The 19840-nt window shown below is 28.4% G+C and overlaps 2 protein-coding genes across 2 annotated transcripts in view; one reads left to right on the top strand and one right to left on the bottom strand.

The window, feature by feature from the left end:
* The window catches only part of LOC129907498 (kelch-like protein 17), an 80044-nt gene that overhangs the window by 26989 nt on the left and 33215 nt on the right, over positions 1–19840 (bottom strand). Inside the window, exon 2 of the mRNA XM_055983767.1 lies at positions 4484–4641. Coding sequence (XP_055839742.1) covers positions 4484–4509 — 26 coding nt within the window. The 5' untranslated portion in view covers positions 4510–4641. The remainder of the gene's footprint in view (positions 1–4483; positions 4642–19840) is intronic.
* LOC129912240 (facilitated trehalose transporter Tret1-like) lies at positions 3848–18954 on the top strand. Its single transcript, XM_055990394.1, has 6 exons — positions 3848–4018; positions 17210–17332; positions 17394–17535; positions 17592–17932; positions 17988–18144; positions 18207–18954. Exons 2-6 carry the CDS (start codon positions 17231–17233, stop codon positions 18929–18931), a joined length of 1467 nt encoding a protein of 488 aa, XP_055846369.1. The 5' UTR covers positions 3848–4018; positions 17210–17230; the 3' UTR covers positions 18932–18954.

The following is a 19840-nucleotide window of genomic DNA, read 5'->3' as shown; positions in this document are numbered from 1 at the left end:
CAATAAATAATTTTTTAATAATAAATAAAATTATTCATTTGTTGTTGTTTACACCATAAAATGTTTACTCAGTAAAATACTGAGTACCAATGAAACACGGCTAATGAAATGAATATGTGGTGCATTGTTTTCTGCATAAAATACCGTTTTAAGTTTTAAAGAAAGTTCAATTTACTATTTTCTAATTTTTTATAAGCCAAAACACATTCCCAAAACAAAACATGAATGTTTTTAGGGTGACAGTTGTGGATTTTATTTTGAAAACGTTGGAGAATATATAACATTCTTACCTGCGGTCGTCTCTCCGTCTAGTAGGGTCAATTTAAATAAAGCAAACATTTGGGCCTATTTTTTTTTAATGCTTAAAAATCATATTAAGACGTTCTCTTGTTAAAAGATTTTCTTATTTGTGACTAAAAAGGCTTTATATAAAAATTTAGAAACAACCTTTAAATTTTTATTGACTTTAATAAAATTTCTCTAAAAAAATTGAAAGTTGTTCTTTTTTACTAACAATTATTCAAAAAAAAAAAAAAATGTTTGCTTTTTTATAAAATGTAAATGTAAAACGCGTATTTGAAGCTTTAAAAAAAATGTATCCACTTTTTTTATAGTCTTTAAGTTTTTGTTTTAAAAAAATATTTTACTTCTACTGTTTTGAACAGTTTAGAATCACGCTTTCTCAGACATTTTTTTGTAGGTCTTAACTTTGAAATGTAGTTAATAGTTAGTAAAATTTTCAATTTGAAGGCTAATATTTAGCTAGGTATTATTAAAGTTAAACTTTATATCATTTGTTTACAAAACATTAACTTTTCTTGTTCTTGAAAAGAACCACTTTGTAATTTTTCCTACCGATTAATATGTCAATCATTAAAATTGGCTGAACATTGTAAATGTTACAGCCTTTTATTTTACCTAAATGGGTCACTGTGGCGAATGCGGAACATTTTTCTGATGGATAAACTTTAAAGGTTACTGAAATTATGTCTACCGTTTACCATTTAATTAAACCATTTATGGTCATTTTCTGAATGAATGATATTTAGCAATAAATGTTTAGTCTCATAGAAGCTTGGATGCTAGGAAATGAAAATGCATTGAACCCGTTAAAGACATGATGCATTATCTTTTAAAAGATCATATAAAAATGAATGACAAGTGAAATGGAAGTCGAAGGCTAAGGATCAACATAGTTATTATTATTTATTGATTGAACAACTTTTCACTATATTCCCACGTGTGGCAAGTCATTTCCATTAATTATGAATTTTTATTATTATTGTTTTTATTTTACATTAAATATGAATTTAAAGTTGAATTTGTATTCAGTTTATGTTATCTAATCATACTTTAGTTATAGGAAAAAGATTGCTACGCATTAAGTTATTAATTGCATAAAAACAATCCATCAGAAAATATTATAGTTAGTTGGAGATAACATTTTAATGATGCAAAGACGATGTCTCTATTGCATGTCATAATTTGCATAATGTGTTCTTAAGATAAATATGTTAAAAAAAACAACAAGTTGTAGTATATATTTAATTTTATGTACCTATTGTAATGAGTAATTATGTGATCGATCTAAATTCTCACTACTATCCCAAGTGATCAGTGATACAGACACAAAGTTTTGTTATCAAGTGAATTTTGATAAAAATTGTATTATTTTCTTTTTTAAGTGAAAATGTGAACACTATTATTTTTTTTCTCGTCAAAAAATATTATGGAATTGATATTTCTCCCCATTTTATGAAATAATTGAGGTAAACAAAAAAAAATAATTTTTAAAGCTTAAAAATCATTTAAAAAAAAACATTTTTTCTAACAATAATATTGGGTTTGTTTGAGTTTTACATAGTTTAAAGTGAGTGATAACAATGGCTCCCTTAGAGTATTTTTAATCAATATGAACGGAATTTTGTACGGATCCTTTTTTAATTAAATTTAAAAATTTTGAGAAAAATGTCATCAACAAAAGTTTTGGTTTTTATTGTTGTCTTAGACAAAAAAAAGTTGAATTTTTATAAAATTTTGGCTTAAATTGTTAAAAAAAAATTTGTAAAACTGTCTGCCGGCGTGCGTCGGTTTCGTTACCTTTCGCTATTGTAAAAATACCAGCGTCATCAATTTAAAAGAAAATTACAAAGCAGCACAAAAATTCAGAATCTCATCAAAAACTTCGAAAAATAAATAAATAGACTGTAAACTTCCTTAAAACATAAAAGCAAAAATTTTCAAAAAATTTTATCAAAGTCCAACTATTTTTCCTTAATAAAACTAAGAATTGTTTTTGAGATTATTTTCTCAATATTTCTGAGGTTACCTATTAAAATAAAATGCGCGACTGAGGTCGAACGTACTTGCTCTTATGGTAAAAGTAGATCTTATTTTAACAATTTTTATGAAAAAAACTAGGGAAAGTAATAATTTGATTTTATTAAAGCATATTTCTTATAATGTAAAAAAATACATACATAAAATCTATTTTTATAAATAATAAAACACCGTTTTAAAGATTTTGATCACAAAACGCCGTCTGATTACTTGTATGGAAAGAAATTTTTAGAAAAAAAATTTTGAAAATCGTTATAGAGCTTTTTTTTTTAAAAAAAAATAATTTTTTATATATACAAATTTTTTAATATTTTTCAAAAAAAAGTTGAAAGGTGTGCCATTTTGAAGAAATAAATAATCTACACTTAAAAACAAAATTTCTAAACATTTCAAAAACCTGTTTTCAAAAAATTGATTTTTCAAAAAAAAAATTTTGAAATCCATTCGTATTTTTTTTAAATCCAAAAATGTGTTTTTTGAAAATTTTCTTAAATATTAATTTTGTATAAACATTTTCGTTGAAATCGAATTTGTCTTGTAAGAGATATTTTGAAACCAAAAAAAAAAAAAAAACGGTTCTATGGCAGGTACCGTTAGTAACCTTCCAAAAAATATTTTTTTTAATTCAAAAGTTGGGTCTTGTCTGTAACATTATACACGAAATTTTTTATCGAAATCGTTACAGCCGTTTTTGAAAAAAATTCTCGGTTATTTATTCAATATTCTCAACAATGTTATACCATTTTGAAAAGAGAATTGAACACACCAACTTTTAACTTGCCGAAACATCGTAGTGCATTTTTTTTTACACTACAGTTCATTGAATTAGAGTCATGTAAAATTTTTTTAGTACTTAGTTGGGCAAACAAGTAATATTTGGTAGCAGAGTTATTCAAGGTTCCGTAATAAAAGAAAAAAATGAGAAAAATTAAGATTTGTAGTCACGGCACATGAAAAACCGTCACAGGGTGACCATTTTTTCGATTTTTTTTTTCGAATGCCCATAACTCACAAAATATATGGCTGCAATTTTTTTAATTATTTTTCTGATAACTGTCACCGCACCTAACCTATCTACCGTTTTCGTTTCGACGTTGACTTTTCGGACACCCTGTATATTTATGTTGCATTAATAAAAAAAAAATACAATTATTAATTTGTTCCCATCAGTCGCACGTGTCAAAACATTCCTATTATAATAATTATGAATATAAAATTTAACTAATTAATTTTCTTAACATTAAATAGGAAATAAAAATTTGAATTATTCAATTTACGTAAATTGTTTTAGTTTTGATAGACAGGTTGCTACATTTTAAGAATATTTTAAAAGTCTTGATTGCAAGCCATAAAAAATTGTAATGATGTTTTCTTAATATAAAAATGTGAGAAACAAAATTGTAAGCATATAACTTGTAACTGTAGAATAGTAACCTGAAAAAAAAAAATGTGTACACTCTTTGTTATTAATAAGTTGTGCTATGATCGATCTTAATTCTCATTACAGCCACAAGTGATCAGTGATACACATGGAGGAGAGGTTCGTTAAAATCTTGTACAAAAAATCTCTCCTTCTTCAGTTTTACTATCAAGTGAATTCTTTGATAAATTTTTTTTTTGTCACAATTTATAATTTTTGTGGCTTAAAAAGTTATTAGAATCATTTATTGATGTGAAGGTAAATTTAACAGTAAAATAAAAAACTAACAAAAATATCTAATTGAACTAAAAACGTTTATTGTGCTCATCTCTGAACAACACAATTGATTAAGAAGTCTTTGTTTTGATTGCAATTTTCAAGCATTACGGAGAAAGTGTTATTCAAAATTTAAATGAACGGTTTTCTGTGAATTTTATACACTCAAAGTTTTAAAGTTAAATTGAAATAAATCAAGGGAAAACATTTATGAAAACTCAAACCAATTAAAAAACCATACAAGATCCCTTTGCACCCATAAAAGTAATAAATATCTACCTTTTTGACATAAAAGCCAATTACAAGCCAATAAAAGTTGGTCTTCAATAAATTTTAAATTGGTTACAAATAATTCAGTTATTAAATTGATTCCCCAAAAGGATACCTATTTTACTTTTATAAGAAACAAAAAAAAAAAAAAGAGTAAACGATTTGATTGCAACTCACATGTTTGGTTTGACAGGTAAAAACATTTTGACACAGGGAATTCTTTTTTTTTTTTTTTTGTTCCCTTGAATAAATTACTATAAATGCAGCATGGATTAGTTTTCAGTTTTAAGAATTTAATTCCTCAGGCAGTTGTTATTCCATTTCGATTTGTGTTTCTGTAAAAAAAAGAAAAAAAAATTTGAAATTATTTTTAATATTCAAAAATTAAGATTATTTATAATTATAATAGAGAACTTTTATATTTAAACTAGCTGACCCGGCGGAATTCGTTACGCCTCTTTTGCTATTTACTTCCAATTATGGAGTGTGTCAATTTTTTCCAAAAAAAAAAATCGGGTCACAACATCAAAGAATGTGTTTTTTTTTAGTTCTATTGATCGTATTATCGAGATTGATGTTTTAGTCTAAGATCCGGCCATAGGACGACCTACCCTCATCGTTATACCAGTTGAGAGTTATATTTTCTGAAAGCTAGTGTCTTAGGAAATAAATTGCACATGGGTTGCCAAGCGATATCCTGTCAAGACATAGGGTTGCCAGGCCTTAAAGTTCATTTTTGCAAATTTTTGAAAATGCAATCCTGCTTAAATGGCAAGCCTAAGAGTTATAAAAAAAATATAATGTCATAGGAAATTTAATTTGAAAATTTTAATTTTCAGGATTTTTTAAAATTTGAAGTTTGAGTAGGGTAAACAAAGGTAAATTTAGAAAAAGGGCAAAAATCTATTATCTAAACAAAACGTGATAAAAATAAAATTGAAATTGGAATCGATAGATATTATAAATATATGAAAGCCACACATACAAATAAAAAAATGTAAAAAATCTACAACGCGAGATATAGTCTTTTTAGAGTCATGATACTCCAATTCGATATTTGAGAAATAATTCACCAAAAATCAGAATGAAAGATTTTTTAAATAATTTGTATGTGATAAGTTAAGAAAAATAAAATAACTTGACACGTGTCTGTCAAATTTTTAATTTAACTTACCGTTTTTGCGAGGGGATTTTTTGAAAAGGTGCTTATTTGCGTATTTCAACATAGTAAAGGAAAAAATCCCGTCATGGGACGACCTATCCACCTCATTATACCAGTTGAAAGCTATATTTTCCTAAGGGTAGTGTCTAAAGAAACAGTTTGCACATGGGTTGCCTAGCGATATCCTGTCAAGGCATAGGGTTGCCAGGCCTTAAAGTTTATTTTTCATTATTTTTGAATACGCCACCCTGCTTATACCCAAAGCCAAAGAGTTGTAAAAAAAATATTATGTCACAGGAAATTTAATTTGAAAATTTTAATTTTCAGGATTTTTTAAAATTTGAAGTTTGAGTAGGGTAAACAAAGGCGAATTTAGAAAAAATGCAAAAATCTATTTTCTAAACAAAACGTGATAGAAATAAAATTGAAATTGAATTCGATAGATATTATAAAAATATAAAAGCCACATATACAACAAAAAAATGTAAAAAATCTACAACTCGAGATATAGTCTTTTTAATGTCATGATACTCCAATTCGATATTTGAGAAATAATTCACCAAAAATCTGCACGAAAGGTATTTGAAATAATGTTTATGTTATTAGAGAGCATAAATAAAATAACTTGACACGTATCTGCCAAATTTTTGATTCGACTTAGTTTTTGGTTCCTGTGTATTTTTGAAGAATTACAGATTTTTACAATTCAATTCACTGTTTCGGTGTTATTCTTCAAAAATACACAGGAACCAAAAACTAAGTCAAATCAAAAATTTGGCAGATACGTGTCAAGTTATTTTATTTATGCTCTCTAATAACATAAACATTATTTCAAATACCTTTCGTGCTGATTTTTGGTGAATTATTTCTCAAACATCAAATTTCACGGTTTTGACTTTTAAACGTCCATATCTCGAGTAGCAGATTTTTTACATTTTTGGTTTGTATGTGTGACTTATATAATTTAACAATATCTATCGATTCCAGTATCAATCTTTTTTCTACCACTCTTTGTTAAGGATATAGCTTTTCGACCTTTCTTTAAATTTACCTCAGTTTCCCCTTCTTAAATGTCAAATTTCTAAAAATCCTGAATATTCAAATTTTTAAATTTAATTTTCTCTGACATAAATTTTTTTTACACCTCTAACACTTACCATATAAGCAGGGTGGCGTTGTCAAAAAAACTCAAAATATGAACTTTAAAGCGTGGCAACCCTATGCCTTGACAGGATGTCGCCAGGCAACCCATGTGCAAACTGTTTCTTTAGACACTACTTTTAGGAAAATATAGCTTTCAACTGGTATAATGAGGTGGATAGGTCGTCCCATGACGGGATTTTTTCCTTTAATATGTTGAAATATGAAAATAAGCACCTTTTCAAAAAATCCCCTCGCAAAAACGGTAAGTTAAATTAAAAATTTGACAGACACGTGTCAAGTTATTTTATTTTTCCTAACTTATCACATAAAAATTATTTAAAAAATCTTTCATTCTGATTTTTGGTGAATTATTTCTCAAATATCGAATTGGAGTATCATGACTCTAAAAAGACTATATCTTGCGTTGTAGATTTTTTACATTTTTTATTTTTATGTGTGGCTTTCATATATTTATAATATCTATCGATTCCAATTTCAATTTTATTTTTATCATGTTTTGTTTAGATAATAGATTTTTGCCCTTTTTCTAAATTCGCCTTTGTTTACCCTACTCAAACTTCAAATTTTAAAAAATCCTGAAAATTAAAATTTTCAAATTAAATTTCCTGTGACATAATATTTTTTTTACAACTCTTTGGCTTTGGGTATAAGCAGGGTGGCGTATTCAAAAATAATGAAAAATAAACTTTAAGGCCTGGCAACCCTATGCCTTGACAGGATATCGCTAGGCAACCCATGTGCAAACTGTTTCTTTAGACACTACCCTTAGGAAAATATAGCTTTCAAATGGTATAATGAGGTGGATAGGTCGTCCCATGACGGGATTTTTTCCTTTAATATGTTGAAATACGAAAATAAGCACCTTTTCAAAAAATCCCCTCGCAAAAACGGTAAGTTAAATTGAAAATTTGACAGGCACGTGTCAAGTTATTTTATTTCTCTTAACTTATCACATAAAAATTATTTAAAAAATCTTTCATTCTGATTTTTGGTGAATTATTTCTCAAATATCGAATTGGAGTATCATGACTCTAAAAAGACTATATCTCGCGTTGTAGATTTTTTACATTTTTTATTTGTGTGTGTGGCTTTCATAATTTATAATATCTATCGATTCCAATTTCAATTTTATTTCTATCACGTTTTGTTCAGAAAATAGATTTTTGCCCTTTTTCTAAATTTACCTTTGTTTACCCTACTCAAACTTCAAATTTTAAAAAATCCTGAAAATTAAAATTTTTAAGTTAAATTTCCTATGACATTATATTTTTTTTATAACTCTTAGGCTTGCCATATAAGCAGAGTCGCATTTTCAAAAATTTGCAAAAATGAACTTTAAGGCCTGGCAACCCTATGCCTTGACAGGATATCGCTAGGCAACCCATGTGCAATTTATTACCTTAGACACTAGCTTTCAGAAAATATAACTCTCAACTGGTATAACGATGAGGGTAGGTCGTCCTATGGCGGGATCTCCTACTATTTGTAGACTTAAAGATTCTGTATTTATTTCAAATTTAAAGTATTCATATGATTTGGAAAACTAACTTTTTTGAACCCCTTGAAAACAATATAAGGCCAGGACTTGAAAAAATCGTTAAAAAAAATTTGGAGTGGACCACGCTAACCATTTATGGTATGAAAATATATGTTGGCCGATTCTTAGACTTACCCGATGAACCCACAAAATTTCATAAAAATCGTTCCAAAAATACATAAAATTTTGTTTTGTTTGGACCACCCTAACTATTTAGTGGTATAAAATAAATGTTGTCCAATTTTGAGACTTTTTAGACCCCTTATACGTACAAAATTTCATAATACAGAAATTTTTTTGGTTGGACCACCCTAACCATTTTACCATATGAAAAATCATGTTGGTCGAATGGCCGATTCTCAGACTTCCCGACATACACAAAATATTTCGAAAAGATCGTTCCAAGAAGATATAAAAAATATGGCTGGACCACCCTAACAATTTAGAGGTATGAAAAATAGATGTTGGCCGATTCTCAGACCTAACCGATATGCGTACAAAATTTCATTAAAATCAGTCCAGCTGTTTCGGAGGAGTTTGGTAACAAACACTGCGACATGAGATTTTTATATACCTATTAGATTTAAAACAAATTCTTATTTTATTTGTTCTAAAATATTAAACACAAAAAAATGCATAAAAGACGTATTTCGTATTTTTCCCTGAACCCAATTTTATTTCAAAAAGTAGATGGCTACAAAAAGCCTATCTGCGAATAATAAAAGCATAGTTTTATTCTAGTGACATCTGTATTATGTTCTATTTTTATATCTAGCTAAAAACTTCTTGAAACCCATTTATGTATTTTCAAGTTTAAATAAGTAAACATTACCTTTATATCCTTTTTCCCACAATCCTATAGAAGCTCCCACATATAACCTTGAGTGATAAAAACAAGTACGTGTATTTTAACACTCGACCCTATTTGTACATTTTATTTTTATATAGTTTAACTTGGAAGTTCTTTAGATGATAATAAAAAACGAGGTTAAGTTATATTTTATGTTTTGAAATACGGCTTAAAAGCATTTTTGTATTGCAATAGGAATGCCACAAGGAAAAATATATATTTTCTTACAGTTTTCTTGGATGATGAAATAAGAACGTGACATCGGTAAAATGTGTGTCTGCTTGAGTTTTCTTCATAGAACCCATTTTCAATGAATTTTGAATGTAGGTAATGTACTTGAGGAGGTTGGAAGTTTATCTCAAGGAATTCAGTAGGATCATATTTTTTTTTTTTAACTTCTTCAGTGTGATAGTTAAGTAGCTTTTAAGTAGTTAAGATGCTTAAGGAATGGAATTTTGAATGAATAATATTTTAGATTTATTAGACTACCTAACTCATGCTCTATAAGCAGAGTAATAGAGCATGAGGTAGGTGGTGAACACTTAAGAGTGATACATACAAAAATTGTAAAGTATGTACGTATTTTAGTGATATTTGTCATTATAGTATTTTCTATCATGACATTAAGTCAAATGAAATAAGGTTTTAAACCCAATATTGAGTGTTAATAAACTCTTCTTCACTCTCATGACCATAATCACTTTATTGTTAGTCTTTATTGGATCCATATTTATGAAAAATACGAGAAAAATTGATAAGTTTGGTATTTCTTGAATCTTGTAATTGAAATAAAGTTTGAATATTTATATTTTGTTGTTTCCAATGTAAATTGATTCTAGTGCAGTGAATAAGTAAAACTTAAAGCTTTTCACTCTTTCTTTTGTTCACAGAATCAGATCAGAAGCGACCAGCATAATAATGTTTAAAAAACCCAACCTTTCAATTAATTGGAATGATTACACTCAGAGAAATAAATAGTTTCTTTTGTAAGAATGTAAGAATTGCGAAATCATTTTATAAAAGTCATTCAAACTGTGAAAATAACTATTTTTGAAGAAAGAATAGTGAAAAATAGTTAAAAAAAACAGTTAAAAATAACTATATTGTGGAAGTAAATAAAGTTTCTAATGCATAATGTGTTCAATTAAACCATTTTTGAAAATGAAAAAACACAATAGGTAGGTAAGTGCGAGATAAATAAATCTTTTTGTGATAAATAGCCCATAAAAAAACTGTTTACAAATTATTATTATTATCCTTTTTTGCCATAAAATTTACTTACATACCCGAGAGAACCAAATTGTAAACGATTTTATCATTATTCAAGCTTAAATGTCAAAAATATCGATTTTTCACATAAAGCGTTCTAACGGTAAGAGCTATCGAAAACACCGGGACAAAAAATATAAGTGGCATGTACTTTGGACCAAACCTACCTACCGATATGTATTTCGACCCGCTGAATTCGTATTTCAAGTCCGTTTAGCACGGTCATCCTCCAGTATAGTTCATAGTTTTGATTTATAGTACTCAAAACTTCAAAATGTTCTTTTCTGTTTTTTTTGTTTTAATATTTTGGCTCGTAACTTTTTCAATATTCAGAATATCGAAAAAGTGTTCTTAACATAAAAGAATAAAAGACGCAACATTTAATTGGTAACGTTTTTGTGTAACCAACTTTTACATAAAATGAACAGAAGTCGAGATATTAAGTAAAAACTAAAATCCAAGATGGTGGCCAAAAGGTGAATTTCACGAGTGCAAAAAAATTTGGATGTCGTACAAACTGCTGCGTCGCCCATGAACATCATAAATGCACTGCACTAATTAATTTCTATAACATTTGAAAAAGTTAAAACGTGTTGGTTGGCTCGAAACAAAAAAAAAATATACAATGAGAGGGGTGTTATTTCCCCCTTTTAGGCGGCGCAGATTCCAAAAAAAATGATTTAGAATTTAAAGAAAAAAAAACGAGGCTAACACTTAGAATAATTCTTAAACCCGTTAAAACAAGTTAGTTTTATTTTGAAAAATTAATTTTTGAACTCAAAATTTTGATTTTGGTTGGACTTATAACTTTGTAAGTGTATGTTTTATCACCAGCATTTGACAGAGTTTCGAAGTACAGTAATACGCTTCCTTTTATTACTCTAAAATTATTGTATAAAAAAAAATTAAATGCATATTTGCCGTATTCCAAAATTCTGGATTTTAAAATTCTGTAAATGTCAAAAGAAAAATAACAAAAACTTCTTTTTTGAAGTGAAAACTTCTTTAGTATCGTAGTGATTTGAAACAAGATGAAACGAAAACGCGACACGACTTCAACTTGTTATAACATTTTTGTTTTAATAGATAGATGAATGAAATTTGCACTGTAGATAGGTAATTAAATAAACTATAATTGCACAAAATTTCAATTAATTTCATATTCAAAATTCTGAAATAACGGTACAAAGATGTTCTTTTTCTACACACATTTTATCTTGTGATCTAGTGCACATACAAATTTGATTTAACTTTAATACGCATGCTGATAACATAACCTTTTATTTGATATATCACACGTAACGGTAGGTGCTCTAAAAGTTACACAATCTTAAATTGAAAGAAAATTAATAATACCTCAAAACACCTGTGGAGATCTGTTGCCGATGACCAGCCACCAGTGTAGGAAGTTCCGTAATCTCAGTTTTAAATTTCGAGATGGTTGACTTTAAAAAATTCTTACTTTTTTTGTAGGCATGGTAGAAACATGATTGAAAAGTCAAATAAAAGGTGAAATAATAAGCTTTCCGATGATTTAAAATTTATTATTTTTTTTTAATTTATTAGGTTGTCATATAAAAGATATGGATTTAAAGGTGATGGAATAAAAAAAGGTAGATTTTTTCGATTTTTTTTTGAAGAAAAATGATTTTTTAAGGTTTCACTTCTACCAAGTGTGAATTGCACACATGATTTTTTTTTTTCAAAGCACCTTTCTTAGTAGGTATTAACGTTATTGGACTTTATTGACAGTTAATGAAATGAAGAACCTACCCAGTTTTATTATTTTTTAAGTCTTGGCAGAAAGAGTTCACTTTAAGTGCTGGACATTTCTCAAATTTTTAAAGTATAAAATAATCCTTTATTTTGTCCTCCATTCATATAAATTCTTCAACATTTCACAACAAAATACAACAGCTGTTGCTTTAATAACATGCCCATTATGACCTATACAAAATTTCTAGCCTCTCTGTTGACCTTTTACACAGAAATTTGTAGAAATTTTCAAGAGCAGTCTACGCCCATTTTTCCTATTCTACATTCACAATTATAATATTTATTCCCTAATTCATTTAATCACCCAAAACTGGCAAACACAAAAAATAACTTCTAGTTCACTCGCCCATAATCGCATTAAAACGTGTTTAACAGAAGTCTCTTTTTGGCATTATGCCAAAAAAAAGGACTTGACAAAAGTCATAATAAATGTGTTCCTTTCCAATTTAATTTTTGTTGTTGTTTTTTTTTTCTTTTTTGCTGACCCAAATAATGTTTTCAAACGAACCACACCCAAGACAAACTTAATAATAAAAGCACAAAGAAAAGAATCGATTCTTCAGTTTCTATGTGTATACGTATACTAAAAGGACGACAACAATGAAAGGACGATACTAATTAAGTTAAACTTGTTGCATTAAGTTCATGTTAGTGAGAGTTAACTAACCTCAAATAAATTTTAAAACAAACTCTTTGTTTTTGGTAAAAATTCTTGGAAGGATTTACTCATATAAAAAAGAGAGTTTGGTGGATTAAAATGTGGTCCTGGTTTTTCTCTGTTTTTGTTTAATCCTTTGGGTAGAGAGGTTTTATATTTTTATGAAAAATGTCAAACAAAGACTTATGAGAGCCAAGTCTTTTTAATTTTTTTTTATATTCCGGTGGAAGATATTAAAAAGCGGTTAGCCAAGAAAATAAGACAAAACACAAATAAATAGCCTAAAGGTATGCAATTTATAAAGGACAAATGTTAATCTTTTTGGTCGATTGCCAATTTGTGTTTTGTCGCACAAAGGCAATTTATAAGCTGAAAAGTTCGAGGTCACGAGATAGTGTCTGTACCTGAAATTAAAATTATGTTTTCTTTTGAAGTTAAATTGAATTGTACTCAATATACACATCTTGATATCCTTAACCTTCTCATCTCATTTTATGCGGATATTCAATTAGCCTTTTTTTGATTTAAAAGGAATGTGTATGATGAGCTCTTATGGTGTGTATTGATTTTCACTCTATTAAGATTCTTTAGAAGGTTAATTTATTTACTAATTGAGAGCGTGTGTTAACTGAATTAGGAAAATTCCAATAAATGATGCCAATGATCATTATTATAAATGACAAAATGGCACGAAAATTCATATTACAACGAAATGGTGATGAAGAAGGATTCTTTCACACACTTACCGTTAATATTTATGAAGGAGATGAATGAAGAATACTTAAGATATTTTATTCATTGAAGAAGGCCAATTACATGAGAACATTTTTATGTAAATCAAACTGTGTACTGGAAGCCCCAAAATATCAAATTCTGCTTTAATGGACATGATAACAGGGTACTTTGAACAAAGGGGACTGACAGAAAAGAGGAATACGCTTCTTTTAGGAGTAAGTCATTCGCCTCTAGATATGCAATATTTTTACGGGTAAATATTAAATTTCCGAAGAGGAACAGAAAATACTCGGATATCAGTACAAAGAAAAGAAAAAGTTATTTAAGATTTTCACGTTAATTGAATAGCAGAATATGCCTGGCTTAGATTGATTTGCTTAAACTGTGATGTTTATGGTCTCCAAACGATGCTAGTGAGACAAAGCAATATAATTTCTAGATTTTCTTTTACATAATTAAGCAAACAAACGGAAAAAACACTGAGACAATTCGTCGTTCAATTATAAATTTACAAAAAAACGTTCTACATGGATCATTTTAACTGCACAAATCTGTAAAATAAGGCTTATTGTTGATTTAATAGGTTCTTAAGTCGCTTGTTAAAATTAAAATGGTTATAAGAAAATATTCAAAGACTTTGTTTTTTTTTTTTTCAATTTCAAAATATATTTAAATATTTTTTTCTATGTGCCCTATATCAAAATTAAAATATTTTTTCTAGTGTTTTTGTATTGTTTTTTGGTATTTTAAATATTTTATTTAAAGTATTAAAAGTCTAGACAAAAAATAAATATTAAAATGCATGATTTGTTGCCAATTGTTTTGTTTGAGTGTAAGCATTCATTGATCGTTTGTATATATGTATAAATAAAATGATTGATTGCTTTTATTCTCTTCGCGCCCTATATTAAATTTTTGTATTGTATTGTATGATATTGAACTAATAAAAATCAATCAGCATTTTTTTCATCCAGTGAAGTTCAGTTGCGGTTTTAAGTATCACATTTCAAAGTTATTCTGCAGTATAAAATATATCTAAATATTCTTAGTGTAAATTCAGGATCACGACGAATAGGTCAAAAGAAAACGAACGCATATTGTTTATATTTGTTTAAAGTTTTCCTTTCTTGTACGCGTTTATTGTGCGTTTTGTTGCTTATAAACTTTTTTTTGTTTCAATTTAGTTACGATACATAGTTTACAAAAAAAAAAAAATAAACGTGCGTTGCATTCAAACCCATGTTTTAAGTTCAATTAAGTTAAATCAGATGAATATTTTTTTTACTATTTTGTTTGTTTGCTGATGAAATTAGGTATGACCAAAGTGCATATTAAGATACTTTGAAACATAAAAATGATATTAATATTAATACAATTATGAAATAAGAAAATATTCTCATCTGAAATTGTTATGTGAGATTCATTCGATAGTCGTGGTCATAGAACAAAAATAAAATAGATATTTACAGTAATAACAATAAGTGTTATACGATCCCGCTACCCGGAACACAACAGAACAATTTCAGATGAGAATGTTTTACTGTTTCGTTTTACTTTTATTTTTCTACAATTTTAGCGAACTATTTATAAGGTTGTCAAAAAATAAATACGCTTCATTTTTTCGAAAGTTTCTTCATTTAATTTTAATAAAATAAATTTCGATTTTCCTACACTATTTTGAAAGTTACATACTTTACAGAATTGGTTATTGAACATTTCATAAATAACACGGTGAGACACTGAAAATACACCCGAGAAATAACATAGTGTAGGCTGTTCGTATGGTCGAATAATGCATACAAATATTTTTGTTATATTTTTGGAAGCCTCCATTTTTTTTTTTTTATTTACAAAAAAATATTTTTACAGACCTTACGATGTAATCTATCAATATTTCAGTCATTTTTCTAACAACTCTCAATATGTTATATGTTTTTGGAAAGAGGATTTCCAGACCTTTTGAATGATGTATATAAGTCTATTGTTTAAACAAATTAAGTGTAGGTTTTTATCCCACAAATCTTGAAAAAGTGATTTTTTTCCAAATTTTTTCAACTTTACCCAATTTTTTTTTGCAAAATAAAACAAACAAAAAAATAGAGTAAGGTTATATTCTGAAAGAATATACATTAAGGCACAAATTGGCGTATTTTTTTATTGAATTTGACCAAAACTGCGGAATCTATGCTATTTTTTCGTAAATAGAAAATGTGGCTTTTCATGATGTGAATTGCAAGGTGCACAATAGGGTGTTCATTATTTTAAAATAATAAGAATTTCTATGCTCCTAGGATCTTATATGTATGGAAATAAACTAAAAAAAATATTTTCCAAGTTTAAAGTCTCTAACTTAATTCTAACCTGTGCCGCCAAGCGGTTGAAGTTTCTTATGGGAATAACATGGGGTTTCTTGGACCTTGTTCGATCAATTTTAAATTCCAGCCAAACCATTCGTTCAAAAAATTTAAAACTTTACACACTTTTTTGAGAAAAATTAAAAATGCAGTTTTACTGCAAATGCTTATTACGTCTGCAAAATTTATTCAAAATTGTTAGAACCCTTTTTGAATAATGTGCTATAACTTGAAAAATTTGTATGGGAGGTACACTTTTTAAGCGAGATAATAAAAAACAAAAACAAAAAAACCAACTTTCAAAATTCTATAAAAATCAAATTTGAAGAAAGTCCATCCACCCGTTTAGGCTGTCGAAATGTGTACAGATGGACGTACAGACGAACGGACGGAATTGCAAGACCCACTTTTTCTGAATTCTCGATCATCGTAATGTTGGGTTTGATTAAAACCTCAATTTTTTGTTCCAACCGGAAACAATATCCTTGCCCTATAGATGCGGTGACCATATTTCTAGGAGCGAAACCCGGAACAAATACAAAATTAGTTAGATCATTTTTGGTTTTTCAAAAAAAAAAAAAAATAAGATGAGTTTTCATAATTTTTTTCTAATTTTGATTTCTAAACGATTTTATGAGAGCATTTTCATTGACATTGTTTAAATTGTTTACGAGAAAGTCAGAAATCAAGAAAACGGTTTTATAATACTACTACTTCTAATAACTTCTAAAAAATTGTTTTTTTTTTTCCAAAATTGTAAAAGCTGTTGTTTTTAACATTTAAATTTTATTTTAAATGATTTTGAAATTATGTAATACTTTATTCAACTTTTAAAGTTTGGAAATTTATTTGGTTTCTTTCTTGACGAAATTTTTTTAAAAAGTAATGCTTTTACTCGAAAAATTAGAAAAAACTTTTATCTTCCAAGCACTGTTTTCTCGTTTTCCTTATCAGAGAATGTAGAAATACAGGACAATCACGGGACAAATTACAAAAAACGGAACACTTAATTATACGTCCCGGGTTTCTAAAAAATAAACCTGGGGCAATCTATAGAAATACGGGACAGTTCCGGGTAAACCGGGACGGTTATTTGAGTATGAAGTATTAATGCTAAATATTACATAGCTATTAGGGTGGGTCAAAAAAATGGAAATTAATTTTTTTGATTTTGTACTTCGAAAACTCGATTGCTAGACACCTCTAGAATATACTTACCAAATATGAGCTCTTTATCTTAATGGGAAGGTCCTCCGCTTTAAGCAAAAAATTGTGATCCTCGATCACAAAAAATTGTGATACTTTAAAGAAAATAGTTTTTATAACTTTGTAAATAAACTAAATTATTGAAAATAAATAAATTCGATTTTTTTTTCTTTTTTATCTACCTCATTACAGTGACCAGAAAAAATTAAAAAAATGACTGATGAGACTTATGAAATGCCTCAAAATGTTCCTGACACACCTAAAACCATCCAAACCATTCCACTAGGTGACCAACGAAAAGCTGTTCTGAGACAAGTAAGTATCGATATGAAACCTTCGTTTATAAGCTAGACTCAAAAATATATAATCTAAATAGGAACTTATGGTTCTTTTGATGAATCTTGGAATGCTTATTAATGGCACTACACTGGCGCTACCATCTGTTACCCTTGATCATCTAACAAATCCTGCCGAAGTCATTCACTTGGACAAATCACAAGCTTCATGGTATGGTAAGAGTTAAAACAACTTATTTTAAGAGATAATAAAACTCAATGATTTTTTTTCTTTCCAGCTTCAGCTAGCACTGTTGCATGTCCAATAGGCTGTTTTGCAGGAGTCTTCTTAGTTGATAAGTTTGGAAGAAAAGCATCAGTTTGCTTGGTTAACATATTAGGAATCTTCTCATGGATTTTAATGTCAACAGCGTTCTACGATGATCCAAGTTATGTTTTTCTGCAACTAATGGCATCCCGATTATTATCTGGAATCGCTGCTGGAAGTGGTAGTTCACCTGCTTCTGTTTATGGAGCAGAAATAAGTTCACCTAAGCTTCGAGCTAGATTAACAAATGTTACATCTATGGCCATTTCTGCTGGAGTTCTATTAATTTATATTGTTGGCTATTTTATTAGGGTGAGTTGTGGAATCATAAATCAGTTTCTTGTAAGATTTTGATATATTTTTTTAGGAGGATTGGCGTTTACTAGGAATGGTAATGTTGGCTTATCAGTTTGTCTGCTTGATTTTATTGATTCCCGTCAAAGAAACTCCCAGTTGGCTTTTATCAAAGGGACGAATTGATGAAGCTAAGGCATCTTTATCATACTTCAGAGGACTTGGTGTTGGTAAGTTCTAAATTCTAATAGTTCCCTATTAGCTTGTCTGATCAGAATTTAATATATTACAGGTGAAACCCATGTGGAAGTAGAAAATGAGTTCACATTGCTCAGAGTGGCCGTTCCACAAAATGCCGATAAAGAGAAAGTATCATTTTTCAAATCGTTTTGTCTTCCTGAAGTCTACAAACCACTCCTGATTGCAGTGATTTTCTTCGTTTGTCAACAATTTTCAGGAACTTTCGTTGTCGTTGTCTATGCAGTTCAAATTATAACAAAAGCTGGAGTTCTAATAGATCCTTTCTTGTGTGCTATTTATGTTGGAATAGCTCGATTTATTGTCACTTCTGTTGTAATAACTTGGCAATTGGAAAATTGGGGTCGTCGTCAAGTTAGTATTTTCTCAGCTGCTACCACAGGTCTTTGTTTATTGGTATTAGCTGGATCAAGCTGGTTTACTTGGTTGCATATACCAACTCTTTCAGCAGTAGCCATCGTTAGTTTTGTTGTTGCTTCAGCAGGGTTATGGACAATTCCATTTTTAATTTTGCCCGAAATCTTTCCACAAAAAGTTCGAGGTGCATTTTGTGGATTTACTGTTGGTGTTGCAGATTTAATAGCATTTTCATCAATTAAAATATTCCCTTCGATGGTCGATTGGATGGGAACGGGAAATGTTTTTGCTTTTTATGGTTGTATTGCGGTTTTAACGATATTTTTTGTATATTGGTTTATTCCGGAAACAAAAGGAAAAACTTTTCTGGAAATTGAAGATTGTTTTCGAACAAAGAAATAAAATAGAATTTAAGAAATTTATGTATAGATGTAAATATTATAGAAACTTAAAAGTTAAATTAAACTTTTTATATTTTTTTAATTAACAATGTTTATAATTTATTTTAAGCAAAACAAATTATTTTTTGAGAAAGTAAACAAGGAAATGTACAGCTGTTATACCAGATGGTATCATTGCAACTGAGAAACGAAAAGTTTAAATCAATGATAAGAAAAAAAATATTATAAAAAAAAGTGTTTAATTTAAATAAGCTAGATAAGATTTTGAAACGACTATGTTGTTCAATAAAAAGCTAATTAAAATAAATAGCTAAGAGAAATAAGTAAATTAGGCCATAAGTTTTTTAATTCTATTTGATTTAATAGTCACACTTTTTTTTAATTAAAATACTGTAGAGTAGATGGCACACTTTGCTGATTGTAAGATACCTAAACCCATACCAAATTATTTACTTAAAACACTTGTGCTCGAGCATTCACAGCTTCGCTCTGTAGGTTATTGTTTTCCTTTTGTCTTTTTTGCTTAATTTTAAATATATTTTTGGTAAAACACGTCTAGGCCACACTGAACTGATACTAAATTTTTAAATTGAAATGCTAAAATATAATTATGCAAATAGAAAAATATGGCATTTATTGACTTTAAATAGGTAACGCTTGATTTTGTATACTTTATGATCTATATAGGATTTCTTTTTTTTTATAAAATTCATCTATTAAAAATCAATCATCAATTTCATTTTCAGTGAGGTGTCGTGGTTCTTTCAATAAGGTTTGTTTGTGCACTAAGAATTTTTTTTAATCGACTTCAAAACCGTTGGTTTTTATATGTGTCTAGGATTTTTGCATTCCTTTTTTTTTTATTTTGTTTTAACAACTAACAAACGTTAGTTTAGTAATCCCTTTCCAT

The sequence above is a fragment of the Episyrphus balteatus genome, chromosome 1, assembly GCF_945859705.1.
Source record: "Episyrphus balteatus chromosome 1, idEpiBalt1.1, whole genome shotgun sequence".
Lineage (NCBI taxonomy): Eukaryota > Metazoa > Arthropoda > Insecta > Diptera > Syrphidae > Episyrphus > Episyrphus balteatus.
The sequence above is the reverse complement of the archived record's forward strand: the minus strand, read 5'-3'. Positions and strand labels throughout refer to the sequence as shown.